The following is a 20,676-nucleotide window of genomic DNA, read 5'->3' on the forward strand; positions in this document are numbered from 1 at the left end:
CTTTCTTGAGGGAGGGGATGGGCTTCTCTTTATTAAAGGTCACAGGGGTTCAACACCTCACTCTTTAGGGAAGAATAGAAAACAGCACATTCCTTTGCTGAGGGGTGACCGGGGCAGCATGTGCAGGAATTAGGTTTGGCTGTTTTAGGCATGTTCAGCATGCATTGATCTATAAGGAGCCTTACAGAGAGGTTCACAGCACTAGCCATAGCCATGCAGCTGGAGCAAGTCACGTGACTTCTCTTAAGGGTTTCTTGTCTGTCTAAATCACTGTGTTATGACTAACATCTATCGTTATATCTATCATTCACTGTGTACAGCAAATACTGTTGCAGAAATCTAGGCCCAAGCTGCTAATAAAAACTTTAGAAGTGTTTACAATATAATAATAATTATTAATAAATAATATAATTTGAAAAAAAAATGCACCACTTCTGAGCTTCACGTTTATTGCAGCAACAATTTAGTGTGCTAAAATGCCCCCCAGCCCCCTCTTGCTGGTTCAAAGTGTGTGAGAAGTTTAGTGGTTGTCTATGTGACTGTCTATGATGCTGTAGAGGGATAAAGGCTGGGGATGGGAATGGGGTTGGGGTAGGGGTGCCCCCCCTTGCCTTTTTTCGGCTGGTTTCCTTGGTCACGCTGTGGTGTATACACAGACGCTCTCTCCCCAGCGCACAAACACTTTAGCCATGGCAGCAGGCGTGAAGGGCACTTCCATGGACCCTCTGGTACCTGAAGTCCTCGAGCCTGAGCCCTGCTCTGTGCCTGAACAAAACCAAAGCTCTGAGGCACTGGACGCAGACCAAGAGCATGACCACCAGATTCAGGCCAGGAATGGAGAGGATGAAGATGAGGAAGAGGATGACGAAGATGGAAACTCCGGGATGGAGTCAGAGCCCAAAGACCAGGAATGTTCTTCTGCTGACTGGATAGAGGAGCGGTTCCGGATCGACAGGAAGAAACTGGAAAGCATGCTTTATGGTGAGAGTGTGTTTGTGTGTGTGCTGTGTGTTGACTCGATCTGTTTTGACCTAATGCAGTAGTTGTGCTCTGACAGGAGGACTGTGTGAAAGCAGGGCTACACAGCATGTTGTTATTCATCATTGCACAGCTGGTTCACAAAATGATGATGATTTTGAAATGATGTCTTGACTCAAATCTTTGATTTTGATCTCAAAATGCTCCACGTTCATCAAGTGCTCCACCTAACTTTTAACACTTTTCATAGATCTCACATGATACAACAAAAAAAGCTGTTGTTGATTGGGGTAAAATGCAGACCAAACTTCAACCTGGATACATTTAAGTGGGGTCTTTTCGTTTCCTCTCAGATTAAAACTTCATAATAAGAGTCTAATGATTCCCAAAACTCACATTTTAAATTCAATACATTGTTCAAAACAGTGAATATAAGTAGTGTCTGTAAATGTTCTTCATTTAGAAATGTCAATATTGTCATTTTCAGTTTGTTAGAGCATCAAACATTGTAAAAGGACAATATTAGAAACCAAATCACGAGAGGGTATCAAACTAATATAGGGTACAGTATTTAGGTTGATGTAGCTTAAGGTTCAGTGCTGGAGCTACACCAATAAAAGCCTGTTTGCACCCACCTGGCATTAACACATTTCCTATCTGGATAGTATCTGAATCTACTTTGACCGGATACGGTTTATACTTTTTATTAAAATGTGTCCCCAGTGTGTGCAGATGAGAACCGCATCACGCATCAAAATTGTTCTGGAGAACAATCCGAACGTGATCTGATCACTATGGTTTATGCTGGTTGTTAATACCAGGTGTGAATAGCCGCTCAAAAGTCTTTGGGCAAGACTTTCTCGTATTTGTGTAGCATGATTCGAATGTAAGTCACTCTAGATAAGAGCTTCAGTCAGATGCAATAAATGTGGGAATGTAACACTAGCGAGTGTTACAACTATTCCCTGTATCTGTTACCATTAGGCAGTTTTCTATTTAGAACCATGACAACACAAAAAACAGTCAGTCACTGTCATGCAAAATCCTTGTATCTCCATTTTTCCCCTTTCTGACATAATGTGAAAATGGCATTTCCATTGAAAGTTAAGAAGGATATATATATAATTATGTAGCATAATAATTACAATATAGCATTTCCCCCTCTATGTCCATATTGTACAGCTGAAGCCTCTGCTCCATCATTAGTTGAGAACCCTGCTTTGGACTTTTTGGAATATTATCAGTCCTGCTATTACGGCCGTATGATGGATGTTGCCATTTTAAAGCGGCTCAGTCCCCTGATGGAACGCTTTGACATTCTGCAGTCATGTCGTGGCCATGGAGTGTTATTGCTCCGAGATTGCTCTGAGCAAATGATGGCTGTTCTGCACTAATGCCGGTGTTTAGGCTCCCCTCCAGGCCCTGTTTCAGCCTGCATCAGTGCAGAGGACGACAGCATTGTCTCAGCGAGACGAGCATGCGGGCGCGCGCGTGTGTGTGTGTGTTATCGTGGAGAAGCAGCTTGGTGACTGATGAGGGGATTGGAGTTTTGAAGAAGTGTTTCAGTCTCACATGCTGGGACAGAGTCATCCCTGCTGCTGCTTTGATGTTCAGAGAAAAAAAAACCTGTGTGTAAGAGGGAGTGTGTGTGTGTGTGTGAGAGAGTGAGAGAGAGAAAGAGAGACAGAGAGACAGAAAAAGAATAGAAGTTAGAGGGAAGCTGATCACTCGAATGTTGAGTAGGCTGTAGCTGCTGCTGTTGGAGTGTTATCTCAGCTGAACTGACACACAGGGCATGGATAGGCTTGTGCTACAGTGAGTGTGTGTGTGTGCGGTGTCTCAGGATTAGCCGTGACTTTATCACTCGCTTTTCTTCTTTTCCCGAAAGTGTGTGTTTGTGTGTTTTCAGTTGGGGGATGGTTTTACGTCAGCAGCATTGTCACAAATTAAATGCCTTTGCTGCTTGACGTTGTTTCTCAGAACTCTGAGGCTTTTGGCTCTCTTTTCTTACTCAGAAACACACACACACGCATATATACACACACATACACACACACATGCTGGTAGTTGGGCCATTCCTGGTAGCAGGGCAGTGTAACCCATGGCGATGAGAAGGGGGGAGAAGAAAAGAGAGGGATGTTCACCCTAACCCTGTAAATGTCAGTGTGGAGCTATGCCCTTTCATTGTGTTTAACTTTAACCCCCAGAACACACACACACACACACTAGTGCACACACACATTCACACATTTGTCTGCCTGTCCTTGTATTTAAACTTGTTGACTTATCTCATCTCCTATACATTGCTACCTGATTCTCTCTCACACACACACACACTATACACAGGCTGTAGACCTGATGATAAAACAACCAGCTTAAAGCATCCCTGATTTATCCAACCTAACCTACATCAGCTGCATCTGTAGAGTACAGCCAGTTACCACAGTCGATAATTTGGACATGTTTCCTTGTATTAAGTAAAAACACAGAAAACCAGCAATCAGCCATATCTTTAGTACCACATTCCAAATATTGAGTAGGTCCCACTCATGCCACCACAACAGACCTTACCTTTCCACAAAACCTCTGAAGGCAATCTGTGGTATCCGGCACCAAGGTTTTAGCAAAAGTAGACTTTTTAAATCCTGTAAGTTGTGAGGTGCGACCTACATGGATCACATCAATAAACCTTAGGTGCCAATGATCCTGTCACCGGTTCTCTGGTTGTCCTGTCTTGTAGCATCTTTGGTAGGTACCGACCACTGCACACCGGGAACACCCTAGATCTTTAGGCTTGCCCATTTTGTGTTTTTCACGCCATGTGTCAGTGGTGCTAATGTCATGACTGATCGCTGTAAAGCCTATTGTAAGTTGCTCCCATTGGCTTCCATTGAATGAAAATTATTCATGGAGGTTCATGGATGTTTTTCAGTGGTAATCAATTGCATGCTACAGATTCAACAGGTAGAGCCTAAATTCATATTACTACTATTATATTTCCTATAATATTTAACATCTTACACTGTTGGGTCATTCATTTATTATTCTGAAGCCATGTTATTTAATATCTACAGTACTGTGAATTATCCAGTAACTGCTTAGCAACCACACTATTATCAGAATATATAGTATGGTATAGTATAGTATAGAAAACTGGTTCTTTGACGCATGTAGTGAAATCCTTTTTTGGTGCTTAAATAGCCATTTTAAAGTTCTTTAAATGACCATATACAAGATGTATCCATTACTAGGCAGATAACCATTTGAATTCTTGAATGGTTCTTTGCCTGGTGATGGAAAACATCTTGAAAACATCTTTTGATTCTCACAGATCTATATCGACCCTTTGTCTTTACTACAGAACCCTGAAAGAAACCAATTTTATGTAGTTAGAAGAGCGAGGAACTGACTCACTACCCTCCTCTATTCTAATTGGTTTCTGTATCTGTTATTTGCAGGCCCTGCAGAAGGGACCAGTCTGAGTGGAGAGGAGTTTTTTGAGAAGGTGAGTGTCCAGCTGAGGGGTCAACAGTGGGACATGACAAATCGTACACCAATTTGTACCAACAACCTCAGTTTATCCCATAAACATACTAGCTCTGTTTACCCCATAGAATTAAGCAGCCTGTTTGTGTAACTGTCCCTTTAAGACTTTAAGATATGTGTAATTGAACTGGGTTCTGATTGGCTGCACTGTATCGTATCTTGTTTAAAAGCAGTCCAAGCTGAAACACTCCTTATAAAGTTTGTGTGAATAGCTGGGTTATACTTGTGTGGGTTCAATTTGTGGATATGCTGTATATAACCACTTTAGTCTTGAGATATCACAAAAATCTCCATGTATGGACTGCATGAGCTGGGCATTAAACCCATCTATTAAAAATAAAAGCGAAGTAAATCAGGAAGTTTGGTAGTTCCTGATATTGGCCCTTTAAGGAGTCAATGCTTCTCTCATTCTGTGAGGTCTCCACTGAGCCATTCTCCTCTAACAGTGTAACTAAGGAATACTGCTATCTATTAATTTCTATGGAAGTGACTTTGCTCACGATTCAGCGTCTTACAGGGGTAATAATGTGCTGCTTTGAAATGCTAATGGTGCATTGTCCCCTTGAAAGTGTGTGTGTGTGCATTGAGAGGATATGTCCTCTCTTCTCTTTCCCACACACCTGCCTTTATCTTTCTCTTTCTCACACATATACTATATACTATGCTGTCTTTGTGACCCCCCCCCCCCCTTCCCATTCCCCCCCCCACACACACACATTCTCACATTTCCATTTCCATCTCTCCAGATAATGAAGGAAACTAACACTCAGGTGAAATGGCCGTCGAAACTGAAGATTGGAGCCAAGTCGAAGAAAGGTGAGAGACGTCTCGTCTCATACAGCAGTCAGATTACAGGCGCTCTCGACTACTCTGTCTCCATCTTTGACATCTCAGCTTTCTTTCATTATTGCTGCTCTCCAGCTGCAATGGCTTATTGTGCAGGACTGGGCAGTATAAATCGTATTACATTCAACGGAATAAATAACATTACTTTTAAATGCAGGTCCACATTAGACATTCTGGGACCCTACCACAGCCATATTACCTCACTCACACATTCATCATTATAGAGAAATGTGGTTTTAAAGGGATGTACAGACGACCATTAGACACTTACATTAGACACTTCTGATAAGGAGTTCTGAGGGAATGGTTTGGTAAAATAAATGTAGGCCAAATCTGATTAATGATAGATCAGTCACAAAGGTGATGTTGGCTATAGCGGGAGTTAGGAAAGCTCCACTTTTTATGAGTGGCAACAATGTGTTCAATACATGGCTAGCTCTCTAAACGATGGACTGCTTTCAGATTACTGTTAATTGGCTTGCAGTGCTCTCGTCTTGCACTACCATAGTAGACTTAAGCATTTTATACATTCATCTGAGCACAAATACATATCATTATTGTCTCCCAAAAACTGTGTCTCCCCAAAACTGCGCCTTTACAGAAGACAATGAATAGGAAGTTACATCTTAACATCTTAATCCTATTCATTATGGAGCATTTCTATTGGTCCATCATGACATTTTGATACAATGTAAAGAACAACTGTTAGATTCCAAATGTTTGTGGACACAGCTTCTAATGAAGTTACTGTTACTGAATGCAATCAAATCCTCAGAGCAAATACAGAATCTAGTAGAAAGCTATCACTAGAAAGTAGAGACAATTAATTTATATAAAAATGCCAAACATTTTTACACACCCCTGTACCTTATTAATAAATCAGTTCATGTGTGTTGTTTTCACTGTAGTTATGGAATAATACGACTTTGGATGAAATATGGCTGAGATTTTAAAAATAAATGTGCAGTAGCTCTGATCTGTGAGCTCTGGCACAATTTGACCTCAAATATGGAGTGTTAATAAAAACCTAGTAAATCTGCAAATGCAGTAAAAAACAAATCTCCAGTAACACAGGTATATTCTGTAGTTGCTTTTCCTATTTTTCTGTTCAGTATATATGTACTCTGGAAAAAAATAAGAGACTACTTTTTTATTTTTTTATTTTTTTTTTATGAAATGTGCATCTCTATGTGTGTGGCAGGCATTTTATTCCAGGCATTTCGTCAAAGAAAGCTGAGTTACCTGAATTTGCATACTATGAATGGCATAAAGTCACACAACAGCAATGTGAAAGACTAGTGGAGACCCAGCCAAGACATGAAGGCTGTGATTGGCAGTCAAGGTTATTTCACAATAGTGTTTTCTGAATGCTCTCAAAGTTCAAATATTAGCGCTTGTTTAAATTGGAATAATCATTTCTTTGCATTATTTCAGTAATTGCTTTTGAGCAGTTTCTGCAAATAAATGCTCTAAATAGCAAAATATATTTTTATTTGGAATTTAGGGGAAATGTTGTCCATGATTTATGAAATACAACACATATGTTAAATTCCCTAAACGCATTACCTATAAACAGTAAAACCAGAGAAACTGATTATGTAGGGTGTTTTTTTTCCAGAGCTGTATGTATATATATATATATGACTGGTTCAGCAGACACACACAGAACATCAGATCTTAGTCTCACATCTCAATCTGGAACAGCAGGTGAAATGCTAGAAGATGCTATGACCTCCAGCCCCAGAACAAATAGCTAAAATGAACAGCAACTACCTCAAGAAACTGGAGTAATATTCTATACCTGACAGGATCGCTGCTGTTATTAGAGCAAAGGGATATACTGTATGTGTGTTTGAGTGGCTTATACTGTAGCTGTTGGCTGTGCTTGTTTTTGCAGATCCACATGTAAAAGTGGAGGGAAAGAAAGACAATGTCCTTGAGGCCAAGCAGAAGATTCTGGAACTGTTGGAGGCTAAGGTAAATGTTTAAAATGTATCATTTATAAATAAGCAGGTAAATCACACTCGTTAAGCTCCTCCCACAAATGTGTGCTTTTTGGGCAAATGATGGCAAAAAAGACATTCAACCAAGTGAGAAATTTTAGATTTTAGATTTTCTGCTTAAAATAAACTACCGAGCTGGACAGTGCTGTTGTAGCCAATCAAGCTAGGAAGGTCAAAAAGCACCAGCATGGAATTTTCCACCATGTACAACAAATACTCTACATTACTGTCCCACTATTGTGGCTTTTTGCACACATAAATATTACATATATATATTTACAATAAGTAACTCTGCAAAAGACAGAAGCAGGATGAAAGGATTTTTTACAAACATTCTGTGAAGCTTGCCCAACCTAGCAACAGTTGCTAAGAAATAAGTGTTTGCTTTTGTCTTAAAGACACTGTCTTCTTTTTCTTAAAATGTACATAGGTCAATAAAGTGACTCTGAAGATGGACGTGACCCATACTGAACACTCTCACGTGATTGGTAAAGGAGGTGGAAACATTAAAAAGGTCATGGAGGACACGTCCTGCCACATCCACTTCCCTGACTCTAATCGCCACAGTGCAACTGGAGAGAAAAGCAACCAGGTATGAGGGACCTGGAGAGACGTCAATGTTTTCTAGCAGCCATGTGCCCAGTAGGCCCGACTGGCAAACAGGCATTAATGATCAGTCTGGCCTACCAGGCATGTGCCCAGTAAGGGCTATGGACACAAGGTTGGCTTCAACCAATATAGATTTCTAATATGCTGGTTTGTACACATGTCACACACAAGCTCTCAAGGCAGAGTTGATGTAACACAAGCCAATAAGAGAATAGTCTGAACATTTGTCAGCATTATTGGGGAGTATGTCTCAATGGTGAATGTTGTCTGAATTGGTAAGTATGTCTAACTATTCCTGACAGATGAACAATGTTTATCTCCCATTTATCTTTGCCCTGTGTATCTTAACTCCAGTATCATGGATGCCTGTAAACATGTTGGTCAATGAAAAGAGAAGTGAGAAAAGATAAGAGCTAATATATTTATGTTTATATTTATGTCATTTGGCTGATGCTCTTATCCAGAGCAACTGTGAGGGCAGGTTTGGGACCAGGGGGTTGCTGGTTAGTTCCCTGGACCAGCAAGAAGTGGATATGGGAGGGTGTGAAGGTGTACCTAACCTCAGCAATCATGGCTGATGTGCTCTTTCAAGGCCCTTTATCCCCTATTGCTTCTAGGGCACTGAGCTAGCTACCATATCTATATCACTGATGTCAGCGCTAAGGTGTAAGTGTGAGACAAGAGAACAGTATATCCCTTTGCCCTAATAACAGCAGTGATCCTGTCAGGTACAGAATATTACTCCAGTTTCTTGAGGTAGTTGACAAGAGATCAGCCTTTAGTGATCCAGTTGATTGGTCTAGTCAGATGCTGAGTTACTGTTCTCACTGTTCTTTGTCTCGACAGGTGTCCATCGCCGGACCTGTGCAGGGTGTGGAGTCTGCAAGAAGACATATAAGAGTCAGTGTCATACATTGACATCACACAAAGTTTACATTAAAGACACCACCATTCCAAATCTTGGAATCAGTTGTCATATAAATAATGAATTGCTCTATTGTTCAATAATGACTGAATAATGATTGATGGTAAATTGTTTACTTTGTCAACTCCACAGTAAAGGGTATTTTAAATAAATAGTAAACAAATAATAGATTTATACATTAATAATATTTTGTCATTTTTGGTCAAGTTTAATGTCTTAAAAGTTTGATCACTGGCATAACTTTGTCCAATATTTCGAATGACCTGCACATCCCTTCAACCATCCTTCTGTCTAAAAATGTTCTTTATCCCAGTAATTCTTTCTAAACCTGAAGGGCTAAACAGCATCAACGTGATATTACAGTTTGTCAACTCCAATCTGTTTAATGTTATGTAAATAAGTGATTCCACATTTTTGAATATTGAATTTTGTAGAGAATAGAAGACACAGAAGCTCAAAATGCCCTAAATGCTCTTTGTAACCTAATCATGATCACTACAATAATGAGTTATTATTTGATTAGTATTGTTACAATAATATAAACTGTTATCTCATCTAAATACTAAAGACTGCACCTAAGAGAAAATGCTTGGTGTGGGGCAGTGGTGGCTCAGCGGTTAGAGCTCCGGGATGTCGATAACAGGGTTGTGGGTTCGATTCAAGCTGCCACTGTTGGGCCCTTGAGCAAGGCCCTTTACCCTCTCTGCTCCCCGGGCGCTGGAGTTGGCTGCCCACCGCTCTGGGTGTGTGTGTGTACTCACTGCCCCTAACACATGTGTGTGTGTGAGTGTGTGTTCACTACCAGATGGGTTAAATGCGGAGGACACATTTCGCTGTACAGTCCACACTGTACAGTGACAAATACGTGCACCACCAAAAGAGTAAAACTTACCTGACCTCTCACTGTTGCCTTCAGGACCTGCAGCCTCTGGTTTTGACCTTTGATCTGCCACTGACCCTGGTGGGAGGGGTTGTTACGGACGCAGGATCTCCACTCATTCAGCATGTAGCACAGGCATTCGGAGTGAGCGTGACGTTCAGAACACAACCCAAACTCTACTGCTCCACCTGTGTGGTCCGAGGCCTGCAGGGAAACTGTGCTGCTGTGAAGGTAAAACACACACACATACACTCACATGTTTATTATATAATAATAATAATAATAATAATAGGATTTTATAAAGGATGTGTTCTGTAACTGAGTGTGTAAGTGTAAGTGTAGCTGATGAAGGACGGGGGTGATATGGGCAAATTTCTTAGTGTGTACTAAGACTCTGGCCGCAGATTCTTAAATAAAAAAATCATGTTTTTTAGCTTTAGGCTTAAGAAAGTTGGCATTCAACCAATTCATTAACGTAGGAATACAGGACAGCCGTGGGGCCAGTAGGAATGATTCAGTGGGTTTAAGGCTAAGATCTTTTGCAAGACTAAAATCTAAATGTCATCCACATAACAATAGAAATTGAGGCATTGGGGATGAATAATATTTTCAAAAGGCATTATATAGATGATAAATAACAGGGGGCCAAGAGCAGAGCCCTGGGGAACTCCCTGAGTAACTGTACATATACTCTGTAATGCAGTTGGTTTTACTGCTTAGTTCTTAGTTCCTTTTCTATCTTTTGAGTATGTGTTCAATAACTGAAATGCTGCTTAACAGGTCACTGTCATGGTCGGTCATGCTATTTTGGCCTTCAAAAATCCCACAGCCTCTTTAAAAGAATGTTTTGGGTTAATGTTTTGCTTTGAGGTCAGTGTTTTAATGTGGTAAACATAAGTGCTGGGAATACATATTAGAACAGATAAAAACCTATGTTTTGAAAAGGCAGAATTCAAAATACAGTTATTGTTTACATTTTAGGATGCTTTCGGAATGAGAAATCCCCTAAATTAAAAAATCCAAAACAACAAATGAAACATTTCATCAGTGTTTATGTATTAACTATTTGACAGATTTTTATGAATTTCCACTGAATTATTTTAAGGCTTGTTGAAAGTAGGATGTACTGTATTTATACCTTAATCATGCACTAGACTAGACATCAGGCTGCCAGTGGAAGGAAGAAGGGGGCTGAATTCATTCAGTATATGGTATTCTGTTCCACTTTTTGTGAGGTGCCGTTCACTTCGCTGAGTATTGAGGCATTTGATTGAATCTGAGCAGTTCGGAAGCTAAATTTCATCAGCAGTCACATTGTCACTAAAGGCAAGTGAGGGAACATGTGACATGTATTGGATTATGAGTAATCCTAATCCTCTCTTCTCATAATGTATATCCCATAGGGTTCTAAAGTATGTCACTATAACCTAAAGCTTTCTGTTAGAAATTCATCAAAATATGGATTTGAATACCATCCAACCCTACTGTGTGTAATGCAATCAATAACACCATATTAAAACGTAACATCATTTAACCTTTTGCTCCTGGTAGAAAGCCACCTGCGTCCTCATGGAGCTCCTGCTGGGCCGGGAAGCGGCAGCGGTTGCCGGGCTAACAGGGGTCATGGTCAGTACCCAACTGGACGTGACCTCTCAGCAGCATCTCTTTCTGCTTGGCCAGAATGGAGCCAACTTCCTCAGTGTAATGCACCAAACACACACACAGATTGTGCTGCCTGACCTCACGGCCCCACAACACACCCCATCCCTGCTCATACAGGGAACTGCGGATGGTGTGTGTCTCGCGCGACAGCAGCTCATGGTAAGTGAGAAAATGTCTATGTGTATATATGTGTGTGTATGTGTGTGTATGTGTGTGTATGTGTGTGTGTGTGTGTGTGCGTGTGTGTGTGAGAGAGAGAGGGAGAGATTGAGAAGGTAATATAGTCCCTCTATCGGCACTTCTTGTCCCAGCATTTGTCTCTGACACTAGCATATTATAATCCATACATTTAGGGACTCCTGTCCTCTGTCCTCTCTAACTCTATATATCTTCGTCCCCTGTAATTGCCCCCAGAATAGTCAGGCCACTGCCGCTCATAGTAAACTGTATAACCACGTATACCACACAAACTGTATAACCACGCTTTCTATGTGCTGCTCTATTTTCTATATAAAATGCTGCCTTTATTATTGGATTCCATGAGAGTGATTTGCACATGAACAACTTATTCAGATCACTAACAACTCATTCTTTATTTTTTTATCAGAGTAAAACCTAAAGGCATTCAAAAGGTGAAGAAAGAATATTTGGACAAAAGTATTGGGACAACTGCTCATTCATTGTTTCTATCAAAATCAAGGGTATTAAACAGAGTGTATCCTGCTATTGTTGGAGTAACTGTCTCTACTGTTCAGGGAAGGCTTTCTGCTAGCTTATGGAGCATTGCTTTGAGGATTTGTTTGAATTTAGCGACAAGCGCATTTGTGAGGGTCAGGATGTTGAGCAAACATCTCTGGATGTATTCCAGAGAAAACAGTTCCACTGCTCCATAGCAAGGATGGGTTCTGACAAAACATTGAGGTGTATAATGAACTGTAACTGAATACGTTTAGTGCAAAAAATGGAAAATCGAGCTTTTTAATACTATGGTATTTGAACCCAGTTTTGGTGCCTGTGAATGATGGTTTTATGCTAAGGGTGATGAATATGAGGACTTTAGCTTAACAAGAGGGATTATGTTTGTTTTGTTTCAGGAGGTGGCATCTTCTCTCAAACTGAACTCAGTATATTCATGTTTAGATGACATTTAACCTAAAAAGTATACTTTGCATTAACAAGTAACAGATATGAATTAGGAGAATGGAATTTCACCTTGTGTTATATCATTTCCAGCCCTAGCTTATCATTTTGGAACCCAGCCGCCGCTTAAAGACGAGAAGTCAGCATATAGGGTGCATGATGTATTCCCCTGTTATGCACTGACTGAAAGCATAAGGGATTGTGACATTCAGTATTTTTTTCCCCCATCACTTTTCTCATGTAGGACTGCCTGCCTGTGTGTCTGATGTTTGAAATGAAGGAGGAAGGGGAGTCAGACCCTCGTAAACTTGCACAGATGATGCAGAGCCTCGGAGTCTTCATCAGTGTCAAACCAAAGGTCAAACAGACTGCTAAGGTACTACATTACCCACAATATGTATGAGTATTATGTATACGCTGAGACCTGTTGAGAATGTCATTCTCCACCCACAGTACGTAAAGTCATTGGTTGTTTCTGACAAATATGTGCAGACGTAATTGCTGATAATTTAGCCATAATTGCTATGTCATGCCTTTGCAGTGTATAATGTTTCTCTTTTCAAGTATATTGTAGTAGTGTTTCTTAAACATCCTAAACCCATCCTTTCTTGAGAATATTGTCATATTGTCCAGAACTAGAACTAGTTTGAAGTTCTTTTGCTAGTTTTCAAAGCTGTTAATGGCCATGCAACTGCTGACTTCACAGCCTGTCTCGTCTGATTACATTCCAACATGCGATCTTAGCTCTTGTTCTAGTTTCTGCACATTCCTTGTGAAAATTGCAGGAGATTTCTTTCTGTTTGTGTGCTGAGGAACTTAATTCTACCTTTTAATAGACAGTCAAGCAGTCAAGTCAATTTGCTTTTAATTAAAATTCCAGCTTTCCTTTGTATTTATCTTTTTAAATGTTGTCTATGTATTGCCTGGGTTTATTTTAATTAGTATACTTAATTAGCTTGCCTTTTTGTCTTTGTGTTACCTTTTTTAATTACATTATTGTATGCAATTTGAGCTTCTACATGTACGACACTATAGTCTATACTATAGTCTGTGGTTGGTGTGGCGCAACAGATGGGGTTTGATTCCTGGTCTGGGTGACTATGTTGTGCAACACCAATAAGACTCCTAACACTACATTGGCCCACCTCTGTAATACGAGTAACCTTGTAAGTTGCTCTGGTTAAGAGCGTCAGCTAAATACTGTAAATGTTCTTTTTTTCTTATTAAATTCTTAATATTATCATAGGAGTGTTTTATGTGGCTGACATGGTGGCGACACAGGTACTGCGTGTGTCACATCTCCAGGGGCCTGGGGTTCGATCCCTGCTCCGGTCACTATCTGTGAGGAGTTGAGTGGGTGTTCTCCTCTTGTGTTGTCCCGCACCTGGTTTCATTCGGGTACTCTGGTATCGTCCCCCTCCCAAAAATGCACATAGTGGGTGAATTGGCTATGCTAAATTGACACTAGGTGTGAATGTGAGTGAATGATGGTGTGTTGGTACCCTGCACTGGACTGGTGCCCTGTCAAGGAGATATGACGGCTTTGTGGCCAGTAATTCCAGGTGGGCTCTGAACCCACCGCGACCCTGACTGGGATAAGGCAGATAAGATGGATGGATGTTCCTAAGTCCATCATTTATAATGTGTCAACTTTTTCATTCTGTACTTCTGTTGTAGTTTGATATACAGTAAACTACAGTTCCCACCATGATGATGCGCCTTTAAATTGCCATTGCATTTCCCAGTCGGTGGTGGTGAAGGGGCTGGAGAGGAACATAGCGAGTCTATATGAGGCCAGACGTCTCCTGCTGGGTCTGGAATCCAGCGAAGTCTTAGTGACGGCTAAGAATTCCTGCGAGCTCTCCATAGCAACCAAGTCCTCTACAGACCCTCTGCTGGTCAACAATGGCATTACAGGATACTGGTTCAACATGCTAATGCAACAGCTTAACCTCACTGAAACAGGTATGTGTAGGTGTATGTGTAATGCTATGCAAAGTAAGCAGGGCTGAATGTGTGTGGTATGAAATGTTGTATGTGTCAAACTACTGTCTCTTTATTTATCCTTAATCTTTGATACTGTTGTAAATTCTCAGCCACTGTCCCCACGCCGGATTTAGTGCCGAGCACCATCCCAGCAAAACCACGTCCTTTTCCTCCACCTGGCTTGTCAGGTCCAGCAGATGAGGGACGCCTGGGACTGAGAGGAACAGACTCTAAGCTAGAGAAGGTGTGAATAATGATAAAAATGATTGAAAGTACTTATCTGCTCTAAAGCGCTACTGCAAAGTCTAAATTGGAGGTTAATGTGGAAACATAATTGGACATTTGGCCATAATTGCCATCAGCAGAGACCTTTGTTAAACAGTTATTTAAACAGTTAGACGATTCCTTCAGGATATTCAGTGTTGGACTGGTCTTTTCTGGAGCAAATGAGAGTCTATTATGCATGGTCAGACTGTTGAGTATTATTTTACCAATGGAATAAAAAAAGAATTGTGTTATGGTGAATGTTATTAAGCATTGAAGACCATTGCAGCTGTTATGATATTTGCAATAACACACCTTAAAAAATACTCATTTGCTTTTCTAAGTAATTAATACTTCTTCTTTATTAAATAATTACAAAACATCTCCAAAGTGAGAGCTGGTTAATGGATTTTTTAATTACATTAAATTAAATTAAATTAGATTATTCAGATATTATATTTGACAGCACAGGAAGCTTGTCTGTGTAGTAAAATAACAAAATATATATAAAATGTCTTATGAGTTCAGATTCCTGAGAGCGAGGACCAGCCCACAGGCCATGCAGAGAGCCCACAGTCTGAATTGCCTGCACAACAGGTCATTGAAGTCAAAGAGGTCTCTGCCAAGCCTGCAGGGTCAGTCAGGAGGAATAGCCATTCAGGAGCTACCAGGGACCAAATCCAAGAATCAGGCCATCAAATGACATTACAGTCCTCTCCAAGGTAAACATATCTATCTATCTATTATATCTATTTATGGCAAGAGTAGATGTAGACAACAGTCACAAAGTCAAAAATACTATATCTTGTTCCTATGGTGATGATACTGTGTATACTGTAGAACTACAACTACACTACCTCACATACTAATATATATGTTAGTGTATATATATATATATATATATATATATATATATATATATGTGTGTAACAAACTTTTCACTCAATGGTGTATTTACATTGTAGTCAACCTTGTGCCCCTACGAAATTGCCTAAACCAGATAACTTTTCAATTTAGCTTCATTTTAACCTAGCCAGCAAATGTTACCTAGCTATCCACACATTTATTTTACCTTACACATCATATATAGCCTTATTATATACCCTGTATATTTATTTAATAAACAACAAAATGAAAAAAAAACCCACCTGTAGCACCAACAATTTCACTTCTCTGTTTTCTCAAAACACTGATGTTACTGAATTCAGTTATGTGAATGAATGTGGAGGCATCCAGGGTCATATGTGGTGACAAAAAAAATGAATCTGATCATTGAGAAAGTTTCGAATTAAGATTCTGAATGTATGGTATTAGATACTTATTGTGATTCAAATTAAAATGTTATGATAAGGTTCTAATTCTAATGATCTATGTACTCAATTTTCATTTTCATTTTTCACAAACAAATGTTTTTTCTGTCTGGGGCAGTTATTTAAGCATTTAAGGCAAATTCTGAAAGAAAAGTCATTCAAACCCCAGTATTCCTTTAGATAAAAGAATAATTGTTACATTTAATGACTCTTCCTGCAGTGAGGAATCTGTCTCTCACAGCTTGGGTGGACTTTCAGCTCAGTTTGTCATGCAAGGCTGTTTTGACTGTGACATTTTCCACTGTAAACTGATTGAATCTGAATCTGATTCTGCCGTATCCTCACAGTGTGGTTACTGAAAAGTTCCCTGTGGTGTTATTTGTTTTCGATTGTTTTATTGCTGCAAAGGCTCAGGTGTAATTTCTCAATGCATTTCTCTAAACAAATACATCATGATTAGAAGCTTTATAATTAGATTTCTGCATTTGCTTAGATTAATATTTAGCTGATCCTAGTTCATCATATATTGTTTTTATACCTCATGAGGGCAGGTTCACCTACAACCAAACAAATTGAATTGACACTGTTGCTGACAGAAGAGGTAATAATAACAAAAATAAACAATAATAACAATCAGCGATGTTTACCAGTCGCTTCACGAGTAAATATGAGTTTTATGTGCCTCAAGTTTTTAATAGAGAACTTTTGTTTTATCTTGTTTGCAGCATAGTTTTACAAAATACTTTTTTTGGGGGAAGTACTTTACATTTATTGTAGATAGTTCATTCAGAAACATGAAAAAGCCAACAACAAAAAAAAAGAAAATGAAAGCAACATGGCAGTAAGTACAGTTGCCAAGGCAACAGTAAACCACAGTAAAAAAAAATAAAAAAAAAAAAATATATATATATACAGTAATAAATAAAAAAACAAACAAACAAAACAATATATATATATATATATATATATATATATATATATATATATATTATTATGTATTTACCATATTAACATTTGTAACAGTTTGTTTTTTCTTCTATTTCTGACAGATATTTCCTTAACTTAAATCCTTAATTTAATCCACTCTCTTAAATGATCAATGACATATTTCAAAGTGTAATTTCAATGATATACCTTTTAAGTATACATTTCCCTGTGCAACTGTGTTAGAACTGTGTGTCTGTGTGTGTAGCAGGTCTGTGAGGATGGAGGTGGATGGTGTGTATTTTAACAGGGACAGACGCTGCAGTCTTAGAATCTTCCCCTCTCTGGACTCGAACTCCAGTAATGAGGTAGAGTATCCCCTAAAGGTGTCCAAAGATTTGTGGACCCTGCTGCTAATTACTGAATGCTCTTACTTTAAGGTGTTCCTATTGCTGACATGGGTGTTCAAATGCACACACACAGCTTTTAAAATACATAGAAAAGCACTGCCAGTGGAACAGGATGCTGCACATGAGCCCAGGGTCACCATGCATAATGGCAAACACCAGCTAGAGGGGTTTAAAGCTCTGCAGCAGTCAGCTGTGTAGCAGCGAAATTGCATTGGAGCTCCATCCAATACCTTTGAGATGAGTTAGAATGGTGCTTGTGAACCAGAACTGCAGTTAAATCTGCAAAAAAAGCAGATGCAAACTCCTTCTTAATACCAGTTTTTTAGAAGACCCTTGTTTAATGTGCAGGTATCTACAAACAAACCTTTGGTAGCATCGAGACTAGAACAACCAGACTTGGCTTGGTGTCCAGTCTGATGGCCAAAATGCTCCCATCATACATAGCACCCACTTGTTATTACTACTTGAATCTGTAGTATATTTTGTATATTTAGTGTATTACTGTATATACTAGAGAAGTTTGAGTAATGTCACTTCTACTACAATGACCACCTCCATGTTTTCAGAGGAGGACATTATGATTCTGAATGCTTGAACTCATGAATGCTCCTGTGTCATCATTAACAATCCAGAGCAAGAATGTGTTCTCCATCTTGTCTCCATCGATATCCTTGTGTGGAGAATTTTTTCAGAATTTTTTCAACATAGAACAGAGGGAGCGAGCAGGCAGCTCTGTATTCACTCCAGAGAAAGCTTGACTCTGTCAGCTTTATGGAATGGGTTGGATGTTGGATGAATGCCAGACTGTATTTTCTATTCTCTTTCTCAGTGATGGAAAGAAACGCTCAGATAACGTGAAGCATTGAAGGTCACCATCTTCAGCTTGTAGAGAACATAAAGCAGACCCTAAGGATCTATGGATTTAGAGGCAGATGTAGATTGGTGTGTGCCTGTGTGTGTAGGTGAGACGGTGATTAGGTCAGTCATGGACTGTGACTGTTCTGATCTGATGATGATACAGATCTGATAGACAATAACAGACCAGCTCAGTCAATAATGAGGTCAGAGTGAACACATTTCCAACCCACTGTTTCTCTTACAGGAGCACGACTACGAAAGGAAGAAACTACTCGCAACTAGAGGTCAGCCTTCTTCCTTTCCTTCCTTCTTTCTCCCTCTTTCCTTCTTGCTTTCATTATTTTCTTCCTTATTTCTTCCTTTCCTTCTTTTTTTCTCCCTCTTTCCTTCTTGCTTTCATCCCTTGCAAGAAGCATTTTTTCTTTTTTTTTTCCTTTTTAAATTCCTACCTATATCTTTTTTTTCTCCCATTCCTCATTTGATCCTGTCATCTCTTCCTTCCTTCTCTCCTCCTCTATCTTTCAGTTTTTTCTTCTTGTATTCCTTGCTTCCTTCCTTCCTTCCCTTCTACCTTCCTTACTAACTTTCTTGTTTGCTTTATCCTTTCTTACATTATTCCTCTTCCTTCTTTCCATCCTTTCTTTCTTTCTCTCTTTCTTTCTTGCTTTCTTCCTTCCTTACTTGCTTACTTTATTTCTTTTTTCCCTCCTTCCCTTCCTTTCTTGCTTACTTCTTCCATCCTACCTTTCTTCCTGCTTGTCTGCTTTCCTTCCTTCTTTGAGTCTTCTATTTTTCTTTTTTCTTCTTTCTGTTTATTCCTTGCTTCATTTCCATTCTTCTCTCCTTTTTCTTTCAATCCTTTCCTTTCAATTTCCATTCTTTGTTTCAAATCTTTCTTCTTTTCTTTTCACTTTCTTTCCTTTCCTTCTACCCCCTTCCTACATTATTTGTTTCTTCCTTTCTCTTTCTTCCTTCCTTTTGTTCTTTCAGTCTTCTTTTCCCTTAATTTCTTTCTTTCTTTCTTCCTTCCTTGCTTGCTTCCTCCACCCTACCTTTCTTTCTCCCTGTCTGCCTTTCTTCCTTCCATTCTTCTTTCTTTCTTTCTTTTCTTTCCCCTCCTTACCTTCCTTCCTTGCTTGCTTCTTCCTTATCGCCTTATTTCTTTGAATCTTCCTTTTTCTTCTTTCCACTTTCTTCCTTCTTTCTTTTTATATATTGCTTCATCCTTCATTCTTTCTTTTCTTTCATCCTGTCTTCTTTCATTCCTTTCTTTCGATCCTTTATTTCCATCCTTGTTTTCATTCCTTTCTGTCTTTCTTTCTTCTTTTCTTTTTTCTTTTTCTTTCTTTCATTTTCCTTTCTTTTCCATCTACCCCTGCCTGCCCTGTTTGCTTCTTCCTTATTTCTTTGAATCTTCCTTTTTCTTCCTTCCACTTTTTTTTGTTCTTTCTTTTTATTTCTTGTTTCATCCTTTTTAACTTCCTTCATTCTTCTTTTGATTCCTTTTCTTTATTCCTTTATTTCCATCCTTGTTTTCCTTCCTGAATTTCCATCTTTTCTTTCTTCTTTTCTTTTTATTTTCCTTTCCTTCCTCCCTCCCTCTGTCCTATATTTCTTAGTTTCTATGGTAATAAATCATTTCTTACCCTGTGGTCTTGTTGACCAGCACTATAGAATTTGTTTGCATGTTGAATCTCTAAATCTCACGTGAATAGAAATGAGCTGTAATTCTGTTTAAATAAGACACTTCTTTGGAAACCAAGAGCGAATTACTTCAGTGCTGTGAACTGTGAATTATCAAACTTGTGTTTTTAAACATTAATCTCAGTGGCAGAAATGGATATTCAGTGGGATGTGATTGGACAGCTCCTGCACAGTCTGATTGTAGGATCTGAGCTGAATGTATTTGGCATTCATCACGATGACTAGGCCACAAAATACATTAAAGGTCCACTACGTGCCAGAGAGGTGATATAGGGGACCCATTTATGTGCCACGCTGAGCCAAAGAGGTGATAGAGGGGATCCATTTCAGTGTGACACGCTGCCAGAGTTATAATAGAGTGAGATAGCACCGCCTACTAAAATATGCACACACACTCACACACACACAAAACCCTCATATGGAGAAGTGTCTCTACACACATACAACCAACAAACTCATGAGGACGAGTGCATACACACACTCATACACACTACTTCACAAATGTCATACATGTCCATATGTTCTAATGTAAAGTATTACACACCCACATACACACACAGCACACACACACACTCCCAAGAGTCTGAATGTTTGTCCATCATTCAGAGTGAGTCATTTGGAGGCTGCTGTG

General features: G+C 39.4%; 1 protein-coding gene across 2 annotated transcripts in view; it reads left to right on the top strand.

The window, feature by feature from the left end:
- Window positions 1–689: 689 nt before the first annotated feature.
- The window catches only part of bicc2 (bicaudal C homolog 2), a 28,844-nt gene continuing 8,857 nt past the window's right edge, over window positions 690–20,676 (top strand). The window contains exons 1-14 of one of the 2 annotated variants that reach the window (XM_072673586.1): window positions 690–981; window positions 4,437–4,483; window positions 5,271–5,340; window positions 7,268–7,347; window positions 7,804–7,965; window positions 8,829–8,882; window positions 9,824–10,018; window positions 11,339–11,608; window positions 12,834–12,965; window positions 14,335–14,554; window positions 14,686–14,819; window positions 15,368–15,561; window positions 17,342–17,441; window positions 18,586–18,625. In XM_072673586.1, the coding sequence (XP_072529687.1) occupies window positions 690–981; window positions 4,437–4,483; window positions 5,271–5,340; window positions 7,268–7,347; window positions 7,804–7,965; window positions 8,829–8,882; window positions 9,824–10,018; window positions 11,339–11,608; window positions 12,834–12,965; window positions 14,335–14,554; window positions 14,686–14,819; window positions 15,368–15,561; window positions 17,342–17,441; window positions 18,586–18,625 (1,990 nt within the window). The remainder of the gene's footprint in view (window positions 982–4,436; window positions 4,484–5,270; window positions 5,341–7,267; window positions 7,348–7,803; window positions 7,966–8,828; window positions 8,883–9,823; window positions 10,019–11,338; window positions 11,609–12,833; window positions 12,966–14,334; window positions 14,555–14,685; window positions 14,820–15,367; window positions 15,562–17,341; window positions 17,442–18,585; window positions 18,626–20,676) is intronic. The other variant, XM_072673587.1, reaches the window with a different exon arrangement.

Source organism: Salminus brasiliensis, chromosome 2 (genome assembly GCF_030463535.1).
Source record: "Salminus brasiliensis chromosome 2, fSalBra1.hap2, whole genome shotgun sequence".
Taxonomy (NCBI): Eukaryota; Metazoa; Chordata; class Actinopteri; order Characiformes; family Bryconidae; genus Salminus; species Salminus brasiliensis.